Source organism: Acanthochromis polyacanthus, chromosome 18 (assembly GCF_021347895.1).
Source record: "Acanthochromis polyacanthus isolate Apoly-LR-REF ecotype Palm Island chromosome 18, KAUST_Apoly_ChrSc, whole genome shotgun sequence".
Lineage (NCBI taxonomy): Eukaryota > Metazoa > Chordata > Actinopteri > Pomacentridae > Acanthochromis > Acanthochromis polyacanthus.
In genome coordinates, this window is record NC_067130.1 from 21,478,044 (window position 1) to 21,498,922 (window position 20,879).

The 20,879-nt window shown below is 38.2% G+C and overlaps 2 protein-coding genes across 6 annotated transcripts in view; both read right to left on the bottom strand.

The window, feature by feature from the left end:
- marveld2a (MARVEL domain containing 2a) overlaps nucleotides 1-728 on the bottom strand; it is a 29,624-nt gene extending 28,896 nt beyond the window's left edge. Inside the window, exon 1 of the mRNA XM_022199794.2 lies at nucleotides 642-728. The gene's annotated coding sequence lies outside the window, so the exon portion shown is untranslated. The remainder of the gene's footprint in view (nucleotides 1-641) is intronic.
- A 5,451-nt stretch (nucleotides 729-6,179) lies between these two features.
- The window catches only part of pi4kaa (phosphatidylinositol 4-kinase, catalytic, alpha a), a 42,895-nt gene continuing 28,195 nt past the window's right edge, over nucleotides 6,180-20,879 (bottom strand). For all 5 annotated transcript variants that reach the window (XM_051938752.1, XM_022199792.2, XM_022199791.2 and 2 more), the window contains exons 42-54: nucleotides 20,799-20,852; nucleotides 20,395-20,515; nucleotides 19,792-19,921; nucleotides 19,633-19,703; nucleotides 18,709-18,781; nucleotides 18,449-18,629; nucleotides 18,247-18,351; nucleotides 17,500-17,625; nucleotides 14,457-14,577; nucleotides 14,174-14,333; nucleotides 13,934-14,023; nucleotides 12,716-12,799; nucleotides 6,180-10,552 (exon numbers count right to left, since the gene is read on the bottom strand). In XM_051938752.1, coding sequence (XP_051794712.1) covers nucleotides 10,501-10,552; nucleotides 12,716-12,799; nucleotides 13,934-14,023; nucleotides 14,174-14,333; nucleotides 14,457-14,577; nucleotides 17,500-17,625; nucleotides 18,247-18,351; nucleotides 18,449-18,629; nucleotides 18,709-18,781; nucleotides 19,633-19,703; nucleotides 19,792-19,921; nucleotides 20,395-20,515; nucleotides 20,799-20,852 — 1,368 coding nt within the window. In that variant the 3' untranslated portion in view covers nucleotides 6,180-10,500. The remainder of the gene's footprint in view (nucleotides 10,553-12,715; nucleotides 12,800-13,933; nucleotides 14,024-14,173; nucleotides 14,334-14,456; nucleotides 14,578-17,499; nucleotides 17,626-18,246; nucleotides 18,352-18,448; nucleotides 18,630-18,708; nucleotides 18,782-19,632; nucleotides 19,704-19,791; nucleotides 19,922-20,394; nucleotides 20,516-20,798; nucleotides 20,853-20,879) is intronic.

Consider the following 20,879-nt stretch of genomic DNA (forward strand, 5'->3'; position numbering starts at 1 on the left):
TTTTAATCATGTTAAATTGACCAAATGATTTATCGTAACAATAACTGTCACCTTAAAATGTTATTCAGTAGTGGCTCAGGTAATAACAGTTGTTTAACCAGAGTTAAGGACCTGAATACCAGAGATACGATCAAACAGTGGCTCCAACCCAACAGGACCGTGACTATGAATTCTGTATGTAGCTACTACATCAGCAGGCTGAGTCTGTTATAATCATCCAAACAGGGAATATCTGCTTCTTTACTGTCTTCATGTCTGCATACTCAGACTGTGAGTTCAGGAGGCCTGATAACAACCTGCGGACCTTCAGCTGGCTCTCAGCCAGAGACTCGGTCAGCGGGAAAACTCACTTAACACTTCACTTTAACTCCATGTTCAGCTCACGTCGTGTTTCCTGGAGGGTTTTCTGCAGTAAATCTGTGTTTCTGTGTCTTAAAACGACTGGTCGTGCAGCTTTTATCCGGTCAGATAACGTAAACGCAAACTTCCCTCGGAGTGTCCATGAAGTTGACGCAGCGTCAAGTTTACCGCATTAAAACTTTAATTTACAGATAATAAAGTGCTGCTGGGTAACATTGAGCTCCTTACATACACCCGTACTGTAAAAGCTGAGATATGAGAGCAGACTGCAGGGCTCCTACCTTGTTCGCTCGGCTTCCTTCTCTTCCTCTTCTGTCTCCCATTTCAGTAATGTGAAACCACAGGTTTCCCCCGGAGTCGACCACGTGACCCGCCCATCCCTTTGACGTCAGCACAGAGCAGCTGTGTACCTGTGTTCAGGGTTCAGGGTTCAGTAACACACCTGAGACACACCGATACTGTGACTCACTGTCTCACCTACAGCCGCTGGAAGACTGCTGTCTGATCGCTAATCAATAATCTATCAGTGCCTTAGCCAAAAAGAAGGTGTCTTCAGCAAATTAAAACTCTGGATCAACATTTACTGAGAAAACTCTGGTCCTCAGTAGCAGCTACATGCACTGTTTCCACACGAATAGAATAGAATAGAATAATACCTTATTGATATTTGCAGGAAACTACTATGTAACAGCAGCATGTTAAGACGCGGACAACCCACAAACTTGGCAGAACACTAGTCATCAAGTATAATCATTTGCATAGCATTTAAATTAGAAAAATGTACATGCTATTCAAATAAGCACAGATGCATAGCTTATCCATCATTAACCCTTAGATGCACCAGTGACTGGACCCTACACTCTTCCATGAGTGGATCAAAAATGACTCGTAAAAGAATCAATGTGTTTTTACGTCACTTTTCTAATTTTGGTTAGGAATAATCATTTGTATTATATTTTGGTCCACACAAGAATGATTTCATGTTGGAAATATGTTTTTTTCACCTTCTAACACATTTTGGGCATTTTGATAATTGAAAAAGAAGAAGATAACACAGAACAGCAATAGAAGAATGTCAACCTCCATTTTGTTGACATTTTCTCAACCTTTCCTCCTGTTGTTGTTGCTTTCTGTCCCTCTAAGTTTACGCGCTTCATCATCTCTTGTATGATATTATCAGTGATAAAGAGCTTGGGGGTGTAATACAAATATTACAATGTCAATACCAGTTGTGGAGCTGACTTTCTTGATCAGTTTATTCAGACTGTTTCTGTCCCTGGAGCGAGTCCCCTCCCCCCCCAACACACAACCCCAAAGAACAAAGCAATGGCTACCACAGTCTGGTAAAATGTACATAGAAGAGGCCTGCTGATGTTAAAAGACATTAACCTTCGGAGGAAGTAAAGTCTGCTCTGGCCCTTCTTGTACACTAAAAGTTTGGTTCGACTACTGAGAGGCCAGACAGCAGAGGCCTTGGGCCCCGCGGTCTGATGTGACTGTGGACATTTCCACTCACAAAATGACCAGAGAGACACAAATCAAACACAAAGAGACATAAATTGACCACATAGAGACACAAAATGACCACAAGAAGATTTAAAAGAATCCCAAAGAGACACAAAATGACCTGAGAGAGATGCACAAGAACCACAGAGACACATGACTGCAAAGAGGTGTACAGCGACTACACAGAGATAAAAAAAAATAGTCACAAATCGACATTACACTACTACTGAGAAAGACAAAACAGTAATACAAAATGACAGTTAAATTACACAAAAGATAATAAACTACAACAAAGAGGCAAAACATGACAGAGACTAAGTTATGATCATGCAGAGACACAAAACAGCCAAAACAGAATCAAAACAAATATAAAATGACTAGAAATTTCAAATTTACAGTGTCAGCTATACTTGTACTGCACTGTTGTATAGAGGAAAATACTGCACTATTTACATTCATGTAAGTGAACATGTGATTTCACGAATACATTTTAAGTGCAGTCTGCATCCTGACATAACAGTGACTGAAACATCTGCAGGGAATTTCAGTGTGAGCACTAGATGTCACTCTGTAGTTACACAACTATGAGCACTGACAGTTCTATCAGTTTATAGTTACAAAAATCTACAAATACCCTTGGTTTTATTCAGATATTTTAAATGCTACACACCTTATGTTAACTTCTTTACCTGTATGAAAACAGGTAATAATTTATTTGAAGTATTTAATCAGAACAGAGCGCAGGGGTCATTAAATGGGGATTATAGAAAAAAAGAGAAAACTAAAAAGAAAGATGCAAAAAAAAAGTCAGCACTAACAGTAATATTATGCATTAAATATGCTATGTTAGAATACATATTGTGTATTTTAATTCTTGAGAGGCCAAAGTTCTGGATATGGACTCATTTTCAAGTTTCAAGTCTCCTTTATTACACAGTGACGTTCACTTGGTAAGTCATGCTGCTCAAGTCTCAACGATGATTAGCTAATTGCAATTCCACAATTTCATCTCGCAGATGTTTTATCCAAAGTGACATACATCTGAGAGTAGATACAACACAAGCAAGGATCTAGTCAGGAGAAAACAACCTGGATAAGAGCCATAAAACAAGTTCAAGTATGATAATAGGACCATGGTGTCTACAGGTAGTACAAACATAATGGGGTTTTTTTCTTTCTTTCTTTTTCTTTTTTTTTTTGCAGTCTGTCATGTGCTAAGGTGTTCAGTGAAGATATGGGTTTTTAGTCTTTACTTAAAGACTGAGAGAGACTCTGCAGATGGAACAGTCTGGTAACTCATTCCACCACTGGGGAACCACAAAGGAGAAGAATCTAGCTATCGACCGGCCCTGTTGTGGTGGTTATATCTGCCGTCTTTTGTTGGCCGAACATAGTGGCCAACAAAAGTGGCGAGTTGTTTTCATTGACACAGAAACACAGAAAAGTGGCAGAAGTATTAGATTTTGTATTAACAAAAGCATCAGATATTTCTCCTGTTAATGATTCAATTGTCAATTGCAAAGAGAGACATTCATGATAGCCTTTGAGGTGTACTTACTGTGATAAGGCAAATCCAACATGTTGAGCAGTAGAATATTGTGAGCTACATATGTGGACAAAATTGTTGGTATCCCTCAGTTAATGAAAGAAAAATCCACAATGGTCACAGAAATAATTTGAATCTGACAAAAGTAATAATAAATACAAATTCTATGAAAATTAACCAATTAAAACCAGACATTGCTTTTGGACTGTGGTTCAACAGAATTATTTTTAAAAATAAATTCATGACTAAATAATAGCTATTTCAAGTGAAAAGAGCTGCTGAGAAAGCCACCCTTAGCCTTAGCTAAAATTAAATTAGTTACTGATTTTCCCCTATTCTTCTCTGTAAAAGAAAATTATACATTTTGATAAAGTTACATTAGTTTTCCACTTTAATTTGACATAACCAAATAAAGCAGTAGCTAAATCATTCATAATGGAGAAAGACAAGAACAACTACACTCCTGCTAGCGGTGCAGATCTCACTGGCCGTTATCCTACTTTTTGGCTCAAGTTTAAAATGTAAATTAACATATATTACTTTGTGTATTATGCTTAAAGTTAGAAATTATTTTAAAACATTATTTTTAGGGAATCTCTGCCGAAAACCATCTCACTAAGGACAAAGAGGATGCCTCACTGTGGGTTTGGCCTCACAGCTGTGAACTTAGAGGTCCTTTGTGGACAAATTGTCCTCCCACCTCCATCTTCTGTTATTGGTATAAATCACTGAGCTTTCATGGCTATCTTGCCTTGTTGACAAACCCTTGACATTTTGCTACCTCCTATTATAGACTGATTGAAGACTACAACTAGACAAAATAAAAAAATAATAATTTTGTAGTATTAAATTAGCATCATTAAATTAAATTTTAGTGCTCACTTCACTCAGTCTCATTCCTCTTAAATCTGAAGCAGCACTGCTCAGCCTCCTATTGTCCAGTTTGTTTTGTAAGAAGCTTGTCTATGTTAATTCAGCGGTCAGAGGTCACCACTGCTGGCTGTATTCTCATATAACTCTTCTTTCCTGCATTATCTCCATTAAATGGCTGCCAGTAGGTTAGCAAACAGCCTGCAATTAAAGTTATGTATAACCTGTAAATTTATACAAGAGATTTGGTGTTATCCCAGTCATGCAAATTCTGTGATGTCTCTTTTACTTAAATTTTCTATCATGCTGCTTGCTGCTGCATTTTGTTTGCTCTGAACATATTCAAAGTATGGAGTAGGGGTTGTCACTAAGCTCCATTTTTACTGTTATTGTTTAGTTTGTTTTTGTCTTTACATTTTATTTTTTTTCTTTTCTGCAAAATGGTTTCTAGATCAACCGAGACCCAGTGTTTTTCACTGCCCTGCTGTTTGTCCTAGTGATGAAAACAGAAGGTGAAACGGCAAGGAAAATATGAAAAAAGAATACATAAAAAGAAGTAAAGAGAAACAGAGACTCAAATGATGTAAAATAAGGCAAACAAAAACAGAACAATAATTGATTGTTTTTATTTAAATAAGGAGAAAATTTATAAAGAATAACAAGTAAAGCACTCGCGCAATACTCCGCCAAGGCTACTCAGTCGTATGATTTCTGACGGATAAGTCCCGATAAATCCACAGCGGTCGATTTGTAGAAGGATCTCAATCATGTGATTGTCAGCAGGCAGCTGATGCAGTGTTCACTTGTTGTCATAGTTACAGTGACACCATGTTGCTATCTCGCAATGACACGTAAATCTTTAACAAATCTGTGGATCCAGACTACAAGCAGCATCACTGTCAAAATCTAATCACTTAGTCCTCGTGTCCTTTCCGACTACCTGAAAATGTCATCCAAATCTGTTAGTATATTTTTGAGCAAAGTTGTGTTCAGAGCTGGATGCTTTAGATCTGCGGTTGATGTTCCACCAGCGGGTCCAGTCTCCATCATGTCCACTGTGGGATGCTGCTGCTGACCTTCCTCCAGCCCTCTGCTTCCAACTCCCCTTTTCCACCAGTCAACTCTGCATTGCCTTCACTATACTGTTATGCTAACTTACATACTGTTTGAATTTTACTGCTAGTTATATATGGAGTATGTTTTATGTCAGAGCCATACATCATAAGAGTAAATTATGAGTCAGTTTTCAATGTTAGCTTATACTTTGCTTGTGTCACATATCCTGTCATGCATGTATCCAAATGTGTGTTGCGTTTTCCTTGCTTTCCCACCCCTCCCTCTTCTCCCATCCCTCCCCCTTGCCCTCCTCTGTCCTTCTCAACCTGCCCGGCCAGCAGGCAGATGGGTCCCCCCTATATAGAGCCGGGTTCTGCTCGAGGTTTCTTCCCTGTTAAAAGGGTGTTTTCCTTGCCACTGTCGCCTTTGGGCTTGCTCTGGGGGTCAGGCATATGGGTTCTGTAAAGCGTCTTGAGACGATTTGACTGTAATTGACGCTATATAAATAAAATTGAATTGAATTGAATAAACTGACAAACCAATGCTGATTGTCACATAACTCCACCGTGTTACTTGGCAGAGCAATAATAAACAAAAAAATAACAATAGGGTAAAACAAAAAACGAGAACAGACCAAAGTAAAAAACTAAAACTAGAAAAACGAAGGAAATAAAGAAATGGGAGAAAAGAAAATAGAAGAAAGGGAAGCTAATAAATCAAAAGGAGGAAGAGAAATGAACAGAGAACACAAAACAAGGAAAAAATATTTAAGAAAGGGAGCAAAGAGAAGAAATAGAGAAAGAAGAAGAAAGGCAGAAGAAATAACCAAACGCTGATCTGATTCTGGTGAAATGTTCACATTTAATCTGGAAATGAGAGTATCCATCAGAAAAACAGATTTTCAACAGTGAAACAACATCCCTACAAACTGAGCAAATAGACACACCTTTATATGGATATCTTTATGAGGACATTAATTGATATATTTACCTTAACTTAATACCTGAACCCTAAAACCACGTCGGAACCCTAAACAGCCCTTTAAAGGTCACTCAAGCAATGAGAACCAGACAAAACGTCCTCATTTTCCCAAAATGTTTGAAAGCGGTCCTCAGAGATAGCCATACAAACACACACATACACACACAAGTTGAACAGCATTTGTGGTTCACAGATAACGACAGGCATGAGGGATGATTATTACATTTAAATTACAGCAACTGAATGAAACCCACCACAATAAAAGTGGCTATCTGATCATTACAGCTCCTCATTTTCCAGACTCATTTACATCCACTGAAATTGAAAGACTTGAGGTTTACAACTCAGTGATGCACAGTAACAGGAAGACATCGCTGCAGCATTTCTCATATGAGGACTGGGATGGAAGGAATGACAGCAACGTCGTTTGATAAACACAACATACAGATATAGCATCAATATACATGAATATATTGCATAAAGTTAGTTATCTTTGTCAAGTATTACTACAGTTGTGTTTCTACCAAGGGTAGGAGAAATGGCTTTTTAGGTATAATCATCATCTGCATTGGTAACACGAGAGGTTCCATCTGATGCAAAGGACTAATAAGGACGACAGCAGGAGGAATGTTTCCAAACAGGGTTCTGCAGACATGTTTCATGTTTCAACATGTATTCTGATACACTTTATTAATCTGGACACAATTACATTTCCAATAGCCAATCAATCCTGGACCAGCCTATATGCAGGCATTCATTGGAAAAAATGAGTAAAAAAGAGATGAAGGGAAAAAGAACAAAAATTACAACAAAATATAGAAAAAACAAGGAAGAAGGAAGTAAAGAGAGAAAAGAAAAGGAAGCAAAGAGAAGAGCACAACTGAGATAAAGAGGGAAATGAGAAAGACATAAGGGAAAGAAAAAGCATGGAAGACACAAAGAAAAACAAATGGCAAAGGAAAATGTGAAAAAAACAGGAGAAGGAAAAACAAACAAACAAAACCTCATGCTGTCACTGAGTCCAGAATGTGTGCTGCATTCAGACCTTTACCACTGCAAGAATCAGCTGGTTTTTCCACTGTTCTCCAACCGCAAACACATTTCGGTGCAGTGCTGTTTAGCTTTTAATATTAAATCTAAGTTCTGTCAGGAGGACAAAGGGCAACAGCTTCAGCACAGCAGCTAGTTAAATTAGGCTGCGGGTTTAGGTAGCAATCAGAACTGCAAGGAAAGCATTTGGCATGTGTTTCAATATTTATTTTCATTCCCCTGTAACACCATTGTAGCTAGCTAATATCTCCAGTAGTTTCACCAAAATCTATATTATTTCTCATGACAAAAATGCAAGAATCTTAAATTATTGCTCTGTTCTCCATCAGATTCTGGATGATGTAGGAAGGATTTCAACCAGTGGGCTGATTTAATGGTACAGAGTAGAGACAGTCAGAACCAGAAGGTTGTGTAAAACAGTGTTTTTAGAATCCCTATTGAACATGTCCAACTACAGCATGATAAAGAAATAGTTTTGACCTGTTACCTAAGTTGTTATGGAATTGCACTGCATTCACAAAAGAAAAATAATAAGACCTTAACCTAACTTATTAGTAAACAAACTCATAATTACAAGATAAAGTACAACAGACTGAAAAGGAACTTGAATACTCCAGATGTTTGCCTGAGAATCACTAGATTTTCAAGACATCTTCAGCATCACAGAGTAACTGTTTAATACATCATACTGGATTTCCAAAAGTGTAAACAAATATAGTCAGAAACTAAAAACAGAACATGCTACAGCTACCTGAAGTCAGGTAGAGCCATTGTTTCTGTTCCTCAAGCAGTCATAACTGAGAAATTACACCAAGTTCAAGTTAACAATGCAAATGTAATTATAAGATGGTTAAATCATAACTACAGGAAGGTCTCCATTTTTGGTATTTTGTGAATGCAGTGTACTGAGGTCTGCCCCTTCTGTTCTTAAAATGTGATTAGCTGTAATCCAATAGACCAGGAGGCATTTTAAAGCAAGTGCAGCCAGACACCCACATGTTCTTACACAACTGGCACAACGGGAATTCGAAGTTTGGTTATATATTAATTTACTGCCAAAACTGTAGATCTAATAAAGATTGAAGTCTAGTTGTTTTTTTGTATGAACAGATTATCTAGTGCTGCACAACTAGACTTTACTAAACTGGGCTGCACAGTGACTCAGTGGTTAGCACTGTTGCCTTGCAGCTAAAAGATCACCGGTTCGGGTCCCTGCCTTCCTGGGATCTTTCTGTGTAGAGTTTGCATCTTCGCTGGATTTCTCCCAAAAACATGCTGAGGTTAATTGGTGATTCTAAATTGTCCGTCGGTGTGAATGTGAGTGTGATTGTTTGTCTCCATGTGTAGCCCTGTGATAGACTGGTGGCCTGTCCAGGATGTCACCTACCTTCACCCTAAATCAGCTGGAATAGACTCCAGTCCCTTGAGACCCAAGGTGGTGTATAGATAATGGATGGACTTTACCAAATTGCTTTGAATTTGTGCATTTGATCTTATTACAAGACATCTTATCAAGTAAAACTCACCAACTGCACTGACAGCCATATTTGATTGTAAGTGTCAGCATGCTTTCAGGTGTGGCAACAAATTAGAAAGGGAAGTTTTGTAGTGGTCCAGCTATAACAGGTTAAAAATAGTTTCTATCATCTAGTAGACATAATATTGAGTATATTTCATCTGCACTGCCGTTCAAAAGTTTGGGACCACCCAGACAATTTCATGTTTTCCATGAAAACTCACACTTTCAATTATGTGCTAACATAACTGCACAAGGGTTTTCTAATCATCAATTAGCCTGTCAACACCATTAGCTAACACAATGTAGCATTAGAAGACAGGAGTGATGGTTTCTGGAAATGTTCCTCTGTACCCCTATGGAGATATTCCATTAAAATCAGCTGTTTCCAGCTAGAATTTACCACATTAACAATGTCTAGACTGTATTTTTGATTCATTTAATGTTATCTTCACTGAAAAAACGGCTTTTCTTTCAAAAATAAAGATATTACTAAGTTATCCCAAACTTGTCAACGATAGTGTATATGAGCAGAAGAGTCGATGATAAGTCTTGAAATAACTGTTACTAAGCAAATTTCTGAGAGTGTATTCCTCAGAAAACTAACAGCTTTGCTCTGTGACATGTTAGACCCTCCATTTTCATTGTCGTCTGTTTACAGCTGCACTCAATGCATAAAAATGACTTTTTGGTCTGTTTTGTCTTTATCGAACATCCAACACATTCAGGTTAGTAAAACAGTGGAAAGACAAAGTTTAGAAATTCAGATTAAGTTCCTGTAGTGGAGTAATGCCTCTACATAACAGATTTCACTTTAAGACTGACATGAAGAGGTGTGACGTGAAGATAAGTATCATATTAGCACAGTTAAAGGTTTTTAAAATCCTCTGATAAATATGTTTTTCACATGTAACTCACAGATAAAACGCCTGTGATCTCAATCTACATAAATAATTCTACAGTACAGATGACAGTATAATTACCTTTGATTCTCTAAATACGTCTACATTTCTACTTTTATTAGATTAAATGCTGATTGATTCCTGCATTGATTTTTGATCTATTTGACAACATCTATATTTGTAAATCAAAAATACTGAAAATCAGTTGATCAGGTGAGTAAACTGCAGATTGTTTTAATCTCTATATGTGACCTTTAATCTCTGTGTTAGCGTTTGATCGTAGGCAGGTGAAGCTGATGAAATACTGCGATCTATAAAGTGCTTCAAAGTGGATAACAGCATAGCAACAAATGATAGCAATGATAAGAAGTGCTCTGACAAACACTGTAAATATGGCTCCCTTTATGCCCATCCTCCTCTAGTGTGACACTTCACTTAGTGTTTGCTGAGGAACGAAGAACAGCATTGTGGAAATACTTAAAGGGTGATTCAGATACCACTTTTGGTATAAGTCACACAACATTTTGTAACTGCCACGTTAAATAACGAAATACTACAGGTGTACATTATAAAAACTTACAGTAAGCGGAATAAAAGTGGAGAATTAGCATTAAAGTGCCCCGCTGTTGCCTGACTGAGTGTCAGCACGGGCTGGTGAGGTGCATCCATCACCTCATGCCTCGGGTTTGCGTCGGACGTACAGCACAAGATCCTCAGTAGGGAATCTGATTCTGGTAATACTGCAGCATGTCGTATGTTTTGCTCCTGTTGAAATAAAGTCAACAAAAATCTGTTACTGCAAAAACATCTGAAGTTTATATCATATCAGTACTTGTACTTTGATGAAGAACTTAGCAGGTTATATTCTTTAAGTTCCTCTTCAGTCATTGATTTAACCCCTAAAAGCTCATTTCTGTGTATTAGAGTTACATATTTTGAAGATTTTTTTATGAAAGCTTTAAAATGGCTAAAATAAAATTCCAAAACTCAAGGTTTCACCCTGCAGGATTGGCTCCTTAGATGTTTTTATGGATAAAACCGAAGTCTGAACTTCAGCCTTTATTATATAGGACAGTGGAGAGAGATAGACGGGAAACATAGAGAGAAGAGTGAGGGAAAGACATGCGGGTCATTCCATATCATTTCAACCAGTGGTCCCCACCTGACCCTCTCAGATTTTGCTAAGTTTTTACATACATTTAGTACATTATATATGATGGGAAAATTCAAAATTTGAATGCTTTATTGTCATTAGTTTAAGGTTAAGTAGGTAGGGGGTACCCTAAAATTGCGGCTAAAATTAAGTCTTGAAATTTTCGACCATTTTCAGACTTCTATAACTTCTGAACAACAAAAGATAGAGATCTGAAATTTTCAGAATCATTTCACAGTGACCTATAGTCCTCAGAAATTTGAGAATATTTACTTTATATTTATAATTGCATGTTACAGAGAATGACAAAGTTGCGATTTTATCCATCACAAACTTCTAAACTGCTACATTTGGCCACCCATTACACAAAAACTAATCATCATATCCATTACAAATTTTATGTAGTATAATTTGGCTATCTAAGGATTGGATTTGTATAAAATGAAAGTGCTATAGTATGTAATGCATGAAATATGAACCCAACCCAAAAATATCTATAAGCCCACATCAGTTTATATCGGCTCATCCCGTCCTGTGATCACATAAACATACACATATGTCTATGACATATATAAATATGTCTATGTGATCTCTCCTTCCTCTCCCGAGACGAAAATATTCAGAGCTTGTCTCTTCCGTTCGCCTTCGGCCCACATCGGCTCATCCCGGCTCGGTTCATCCATTCGTGTTTGTTACCACCACCCGAATGGTCGGGTGGCTGCCGACTCTGATGTCACGCTTCACTTCGTTGCGTAAACACAAGACAAGATGCTGAAGACCTCCACTGTTTGGGAATTCTTCAGTTTAACTGAAGACAAAACGAAGGGAAAATTTGGACCCGGGAGACCAGACGAACGGATCTGAATATTCGGGCCGTCTCCGTCACAAGCCGCAACCACCGGCAAAATCTGAGAGGGTCAGGTGGGAAGTTTTCTTAAAATTGGTTATTTCATATGGAATGACCCATGCAGTAAGTGGCCGTGGGCTGGTTTCGAACCCGTGACCGCTGCATCGGAGACTATAGCCCATGTTTATGGGTCGCCCACTGAACCAGTTCACTACCTAAACCTGTGTTTTTGAGAGTACCATCAGTACAAAGCAGTTTCAAGGTGGAAATTCTTAACCATGGTAATGACTGCTTATATTGCTCATTCTAGTACACCATTTGGATGTGGCAACAAGGTAAAAAAAAACTTTATTTTCACAAGTGGGTCTTTCATTATTAACTACATGTATATTGATTTTTTTTTATCCAATCATACTTCGATTTACCTAAAGAGCTCATTTTATGCTATGATGTATAAAAATCTTGAAACATATTATTCTCTGTGCTGCAGAGCTCCAAAAACTATTAAAAGCACATGAATGAGCCACATTGTTTTCACTGGGTGACATGTTCCATCAATTCCAAAAACACACACTATGGTTTATTTTAACTCAGTCCCACATGCACACACTGTTCTGTTGTAACAAATACTCACAAGGCGCCAAATATGGATGCTGTAAACTAACAAATACACTATTTCCGGCTGTTTGACTCATGCTCGTTTAAAATGATAGTACCAAGCTGTTCTAGGAAATTACACTTTTGTGAAGTCTTTTTAAAGACCAACATCTCTGATGCAAAACTTATTTTAAGGCTGAGGGCCAAAAACTAAAACATTCTTGGTTTTGCTGTCAATTTTTGGAGATTAGTAACAGCACAGGGTGAGACCAGGCTTATTTCCTTTAACAGTTGTTCAAACTACAGCACAGATCATGTGTGTTTTTCTCACCTGCTACTGAGGAAACAGCTTTGGATGACTTTGATCATGAACGCTGCAGCTTCTTTCTCACTCATTTGTGGATTAAAACGTCCTCTGGAGAAAAAAGAAACATGCTGATGTTTAAAGTAGAAGCAACACTGAGCCATAAAATGGAATCATCTTGGTCTGATATTTCTGATATTGCCTTCAAAGTCATTAGCTTGACCATTTTCATGACAATGCTGTGCCAACATAAAATAGCTTTGTTTTTAAAAATCTGTGTACTAAATCATTGTTAAGTGACTTCCTGTCTACTACATCCTTTGACTTTGACATGGCAAACCAGTGTTGTCTCCTGTTTGTGAACTAAATTACTCAATAAATGATAATATGACAGAAACAACATGAGTACAGTGCTTTTTCTATACAAATACAGCTAATATTGTTCATCAGCGTGATCATCAACGTTCCAAATTCGAGGCTTAAATCTAAGGGTGACCGAGCTTTCTCCGTACCCCTCCGCTTTGGAACGACCTGCCTGAGGAGATAAGGCTTGCAGAGTCAGTAACTTCTTATAAATGACTTCTTAAAACCCACTTTTTATAGACTTACTTTTATGTGAAGTTCACTTTAACTTCATTTAGTGTTAGTGTTCTATTTTGGATCATGTCCTGTTTAATTTAAATGGTGTCTCTTGTTATATTTTACTTTTAGCTGACTGGTTCTTCAGTGTGATGTCGTCTCTCCAATTCTTTAAGTCTACAATTTTTATTTTTAATTTTAATTTATAACTTTACCCCAATCTTATTCTTCAATTTTCAAACTTCCTAGTTCCCCTGTTTCATATGAGTGCTAATGTAGCTAATTAGTCTTTTAATTTATTACTATTTTTACAATTTATTTTAATTGACTGCTGATTTGTCTCCTATGTCTTGCTTGATTGTCTGTGTTGCATGTTTTGACTGTCATAGCACCTTGTGGATGCTGTTCTTCAAGGTGCTATCTAAATATAGTTATTATTATCATCATTTAAATTCAGTAAAACCATTACAGAACAAGTGAACAGCAAACACCATGTTTAAGTGAAATAAAATGTAATTTCTGTTTCTATTCTCATGACAATATTTCTCTGCATGTCCTTTGTCCCATGCATAAAATACTTTTCATTGTATAGTTGAAATAATTTTAGTTTTAACACAGTATTTTGCTAAAACATTTGACACTCAGACATGCTTCTGTTAGACTTACTTGAGGAGTTTGATGGTTTGTCCTCTGAAGCAGGGTAATCCAGTGTCCAGCATGAGAGTCACAAGAGACACCACTGCATCCATGTAGGGCCTGTTGGTTTTAGTGAAGAATCAAAAATGAGAAACCAGCAGTATCTGCAACATCATCCCACTCCTCTCTTCACCAACGACTCCTGTGGAGGATAAAAAGTCATCGGCAGAAATCTTTGAACAGCACAGAAAGATCTTTACAGTTTCTTACCGTACAGCCAGATATCCTCTGACACACATCTCCATGAACCATTTGAAAGGCGTAGCCTCCATCTTGCCTCCCATGATCATCACCATCTCGTCTGTCAGCTTGATGTCTGGCTCCCAGCCCAGGTTACCACCAGGAGAGCTCTCGAACATGAAGCCGAAATCTGGACAAAAACAGCTTGATGTCACTTTTGCTTTGTAGAGAAACTGTCCTCTAGTGTCATATAGGTTTCGCTACTGCAGTGTAACATGACAGAACAAGAGTACAAACTGTGGAGACGTCTCACCTATGTGGATGAGGTGGCCCTTGCTGTCCAGCATGATGTTGCCGTTGTGTCTGTCTTTGATCTGCAGCAGGAACAGCAGGAGGCTGTAGGCAGCCATACTGCGGATGAAGTTATATCGAGCCTGCAGAAAGTGGATGATAACATGTTGATGATGAAGACAAATTCAGCTTGTGTTTGTTTACAAGATGTGCCGTCTAATTTTTAGGAAACATCAATTATCCTTGGCTGTAGCCTGCAGAACAGGTCAAGGTTAAACAACACGTTCATAAAATGAAAAGGAACTCCTGGTATACGCCGCTTACCTAACAATGTCACTACTTGTCCTCCACTTTTTCTAATGCAATAACAATGCAGACTCCTGTTACGAGACTGTCTACACTCGACAGTGGTTGAACGTAACTAAAAAAACAATTACTCAAATACAGAACTTCAGCACAAACTTGAGGCTCTAGTCATTACATATCTCAACATTTTGTGAAGTTTGTGATAAACTGAAGCCATAAATATTCTTTGAAAGGTGAGGAAAAACTGCTACTTGTGAAGCTAAATTTGACACATTGCTATAGATTAAACTAGACAATAGCAGCAACCTTTAACATCTCCAGCAGTAAAATGCAACATACACATTTATACTGAAGCAAGATTATAAACATCATGTATTTTAGTAAAGCATTCGCAGGGAACACTGTTTTGAAGGATAAATATGGTAATTTTTTAGGTTATTATTATCTATACTCAAATATTAACTTACATTTTAAATGTGGGACTGTTTTAGTTTAAACCACATATGTTTTGGTCTCCATTCAGCAGCTATCAGTGACACCCTACCATCACAAACTGAGAGTTAACTCACATGACAGTACTGTGTTTGTGCAACTTCAATTTTTTTTATTCTTGGAACTACACACGTGGACAAAATTGTTGGTACCCCTCAGTTAAAGAAGGAAAAACCCACAATTCTCACCGAAATCACTTGAAACTCACAAAAGTAACAATAAATAAAAATTTATTGAAAATTAAATAATCAAAATCAGCCATCACTTTTGAATTGTTGATTAACATAATTATTTAAAAAAACAAACTAATGAAATAGGGCTGGACAAAAATGATGGTACCCATAACTTAATATTTTGTTGCACAACCTTTTGAGGCAATCACTGCAATTAAACGATTTCTGTATTTGTCAATGAGCGTTCTGCAGCTGTCAACAGGTATTTTGGCCCACTCCTCATGAGCAAACAGCTCCAGTTGTCTCAGGTTTGATGGGTGTCTTCTCCAAATGGCATGTTTCAGCTCCTTCCACATATGTTCAATGGGATTCAGATCTGGGCTCATAGAAGGCCACTTTAGAATAGTCCAACGCTTTTCTCTCAGCCATTCTTGGGTGTTTTTGGCTGTGTGTTTTGGATCGTTGTCCTGTTGGAAGACCCATGACCTGCGACTGAGACCAAGCTTTCTGACACTAGGCAGCACATTTCTCTCCAGAATGCCTTGATAGTCTTCAGATTTCATCGTACCTTGCACACTTTCAAGACACCCTGTGCCAGATGCAGCAAAGCAGCCCCAAAACATTACTGAGCCTCCTCCATGTTTCACCGTAGGGACAGTGTTCTTTTCTTCGTATGCTTGGTTTTTGAGTCTATGAACATAGAGTTGATGTGCCTTACCAAAAAGCTCCAGTTTGGTCTCATCTGTCCAAAGGACATTCTCCCAGAAGCTTTGTGGCTTGTCAACATGCAGTTTTGCAAATTCCAGTCTGGCTTTTTTATGAGTTTTTTTCAGCAGTGGTGTCCTCCTTGGTCGTCTCCCATGAAGTCCACTTTGGCTCAAACAACGACGAATGGTGTGATCTGACACTGATGTACCTTGGCCTTGGAGTTCACCTTTAATTTCTTTGGAGGTTGCTCTGGGCTCTTTGGATACAATTCCAACGATCCGTCTCTTCAATTTGTCATCAATTTTCCTCTTGCGGCCACGTCCAGGGAGGTTGGCTACTGTCCCGTGGGTCTTGAACTTCTGAATAATATGAGCCACTGTTGTCACAGGAACTTCAAGCTGTTTAGAGATGGTCTTATAGCCTTTACCTTTAAGATGTTTGTCTATCATTTTTTTTCGGATGTCCTGGGACAATTCTCTCCTTCGCTTTCTGTTGTCCATGTTCAGTGTGGTACACACCTTTTCACCAAACAGCAGGGTGACTACTTGTCTCCCTTTAAATAGGCAGACTGACTGATTATGAGTTTGGAAACACCTGTGATGTCAATTAAATGACACACCTGAGTTAATCATGTCACTCTGGTCAAATAGTTTTCAATCTTTTATAGAGGTACCATCATTTTTGTCCAGGCCTGTTTCATTAGTTTGTTTTTTTAAATAATTATGTTAATCAACAATTCAAAAGTGATGGCTGATTTTGATTATTTAATTTTCAATAAATTTTTATTTATTGTTACTTTTGTGAGTTTCAAGTGATTTCAGTGAGAATTGTGGGTTTTTCCTTCTTTAACTGAGGGGTACCAACAATTTTGTCCACGTGTGTAAATGTTGATGTTAGGCACACACAAAAAACATCCAAGAGAGCCTTACACGTAATGAGAACCTAGAAACTGTCAACTCTGACAAGGGCATGTGTGCCGTTTTGGTCAAACAGAAGACAATAAAATATGTTAACTATCATAGAAAATTATGAAAATAGTAAATGCTTTACACTGCAGAAGCTAGTACCTGTAAATTACTAACAGCTTCAGAGTTTCTCTATTTAAACTGATTAGCATCACTAGAAAACTCATAGCCGTTAGCTTGTTTTGTTACTGCTAATAGCTAAAATGCTGTTCTTGTCAACAACAAAACTAACTTATCGTTTCAGCTCTAGAGTATAGGCTGGTTTACAGAGAAACAACAAAACAGACATTCAAAGGAACATTTTTGCCTCTGAGGAGGTTGATCTGGTCAAAGCCACGACACAGTTTCCCCTAATGTTTCTATCCATTATTAGTAAGCTTTAAACCTGTAACAGGAGTGATAAGGTTTTAAAGTTTTATACCTTCTGGAAGGCCAGTGTGGATTCGTCGCCGTACTGGTTACGGAAGTAATCATACATGCCAAAGTCTGTTTGTCTGCCAAGCTGGTCTCTAGACTTGCAGTCTGGGATGCACTCGATCACGCCGCACTGGGGAAATGAAGAAAAATGATTGATCACCAGATTATGACACCCAAATCTAATTTTTAACAACTTGATTGTCACAATTTGGCTGCTACACCTCAGCAACAACACTGCAATAGTCCATTAAGGGCTCCCAGGGACTGTGCAATTGTCTGGGGTCTACCAGAACTCAGGACCCTTTATTTATACTTTATTAGCATCTTTTAAAAATATTTTCACCTGTAACGTGTGCAACATACAGAAAATGCTTGGCAGTTTTCCCCTTTAATTGCTTTTCAACATTGGATTATGGTCAATACATGACCAATAGCTAAAATATAAGATAAAACTTTACTAAACCCTAGATTCTTTTTTTTCTTTTTTTCCATAATGTACAAAAAAAGAGTCTTGGCCCTTTGCTGCAAGTCCTTCCCCCATTGTTCTCCCTACCTTCCTGTCTTCCTCTCGCTACTATCCTATCAATAAAGCCAAAAGGAGGGAAAAGTGTCTTTTTTGTCAATGTATTAATTGAAGGATTTTGTAAATTCTTGTCAAAAAAGCCAAATTAAAACATGAAGTAACAGGAGTGAAGCGATATAGATTAGGGAATACAGGACTGGGATGTAATAATAAGGCATAGTGTGTTACCCCTGGTGCAGTGGCCACCACTCTGTAGGGGAAGACAAACAGATCCAGACCAACCAGCTGAAAGATGTTCTTAAAAAGCCCAATGATCTGGAGAGCGAGCATATCCTGGAGAAAAGAGTGGATCACAGGATGGTTATCAAAGGAGTTTAGTCCTCCCCTGATATAAATGTGCCCCACAATGAGTGAAAGCAAAGCAGGTCACCTGTCTGCAGTCATCTCCCACTTTAAAGATGGCCGCCTGCCAGCAGACTCTGCGTGATCCATCTGGATTCTCCTCTCCATCCTCCAGAGAGTCTGAGGGGCAGCGGAGACCCTCCCTCTCCAGCTCGCTCACCCCACAGCGCTTCACCTTAAACTTGGCCAAGTAGGGTGCCTTGGCAGCACTGTGAACACAGAAAACACATGAGAAACACACAGACAACACAGGATCAATGTATCAGTGAAAACCCTCCATGACTTTACCTCTGCATGGGCGTTCCAGACTTGTAGTCAATGTCAAGCACTATGGCTTCAGGATTACTGGGAAGGTAACAGCCTAGGAAACACAAAGAGGAGGAGAAACAGTAAGGTGGACTCAGGGAATCACACTGACAATCTGTTTTCATTATAGCACTTCCATATATTACATAAACAAGTATGGCAGCTGCATCTGTTGTAGCAAAACTCAAGAATCACATATCAAGAATCACTGGAATTTTAATAGTGCAAATATTGACAACCAAACTGGTGCTGTGACATCCCTAATCTGGGGCATAGACACCTGATCCATACATATTCTATGATTAAGAACAGGGCGTATCCAGGATGTATCCATGTTAACTGTGTACTTCCCATTTCATCAAGCCACACAAACGTTTCTGTTAAGAGTTACATTTTTACTTCAGCAACTGTTGAAAGAGTACATGTAGACCACTACTGTCCAAAACAAAACTAATCACATTTAGAACATATTTCTGACACACATTAGGGACTTTAGGCATCAAGCACTTTAGAAAGGGTTTATATTTTAACTTCTGAACTCCAAAAGTCGCTAGTACATTTGAAAGAAAATTTTCAACTTTCCAACAGTCATTGATTCTAGGATTTTTTCATTTTTGTAGAGTAAAAACTCAAAGAAATACAACTTTCATTTTTCGTTTGTGATCGTTTTTTTATATATATAATTTTGTCATACAGCATTAAAGAGATTTCTGAGTTCTCTCTACTTTTAGCCATGTTTGTACTGTTTCCATGGAGATTCAGGTCTTCAAATTGCCGTAAAAATGAACCCACAGTGAGGAAAAATGGGACTGAAGCAATAAACACCCAGAAACTGCTTTGAGTTCAGGGGGTGAAATAGGAATAAAACCTGTTTTTATACATCAATCCAGACAAACAGATTGTTACCTGGTTGCACTTTGATATCTGACAGAGCTTTGAGACAGGCTCTTTTTCTTTCCTCTCCCTTTGGAACTGGCCTGAAAAATAAAAACACACCAGTCTTACCTCTGGTTGTGGCATAAAGGAGAAGCTGACACGCCGCAAATTACAAGCTATGAAATTTACTTGATGATGGCGGAGACATTGGTGATCTTGTTGAAGAAGTCAAACTCTCTCTGGTAGAAATCTTTGGCTGGACCTGACAGAGAACCGGTGATTTCCTCCACCATCTGCTCCAACAACTCCCCGATGTCAGCTGCGTACACACATTAATGAGCAACTAATTAACATAACTTAAGTTAATCAGACCTAATGATACTTTTCCCATTAGCTCAACAACTTAATTACACATTAACAGAGAATGATATCACATTAACACGGAGGAAGGAATCCACCGCAAGAAGGAAAAATGCAACAGGAAATCCGTCAATGTGATGTATGGCAATCAAACTTATAAGACTGCTTAAAATGAATATCAAATACAAATGCAACACAAATGAGACTGGAGAGGACCAACTGCAGTCAGTGTTACACTACAGGCTGATTGATTAATTATTTGATTATTTTGAGCAAGTTTGGCTTTATATCTATTTGTCTGATCTAGCAATTAAAATATCTAAAATCTTATATTGTTTAAAATATACAGTTCCATCGTTCTGTATTTAGTGTAAGAAATATGCTGGTTGCACTTACAACTGAGGTTCACTCTGAAATAGAGTTCCTACTCACGGTCTTTCTGGTGTCCCTCCTCATCCATGAAAATGTTGGTCTTCATGTTCCAGATGAACTGATGGGCGAGAAGCTGTGACTTCTGGGCCGCCCACAAGATGTACTCTCTAACATAACCCATCTGAGCAGGTCAGAGAGTCAGAAAAGGTTACCACCACTCTTCAATTTAGCATTTAAAACATCTTGAAAATTAATCACTTCAGGTGACTAGCTCGTCCATTAAGCTTCTGCTTTACAAAGCATACTGACCACACCTCTTCTCCATTGGCTGCTGATCCTTAAGGTGCAAAATTGTTAACTAAATATGATGGATCTCTCATAAAGAAAAAGATCTTACAGCTTATTAGCATATCTTTTCTCTACTTTTGTATGAAGCTAGTGAAGGAAGACCTGTTAACGTGTACCTTATCATAACGGAGAGCCTGTACAATCTGAGGAATGTAGAACAAGATGGCATCCTAAGAGGAAAGCAAACAACGGTATTA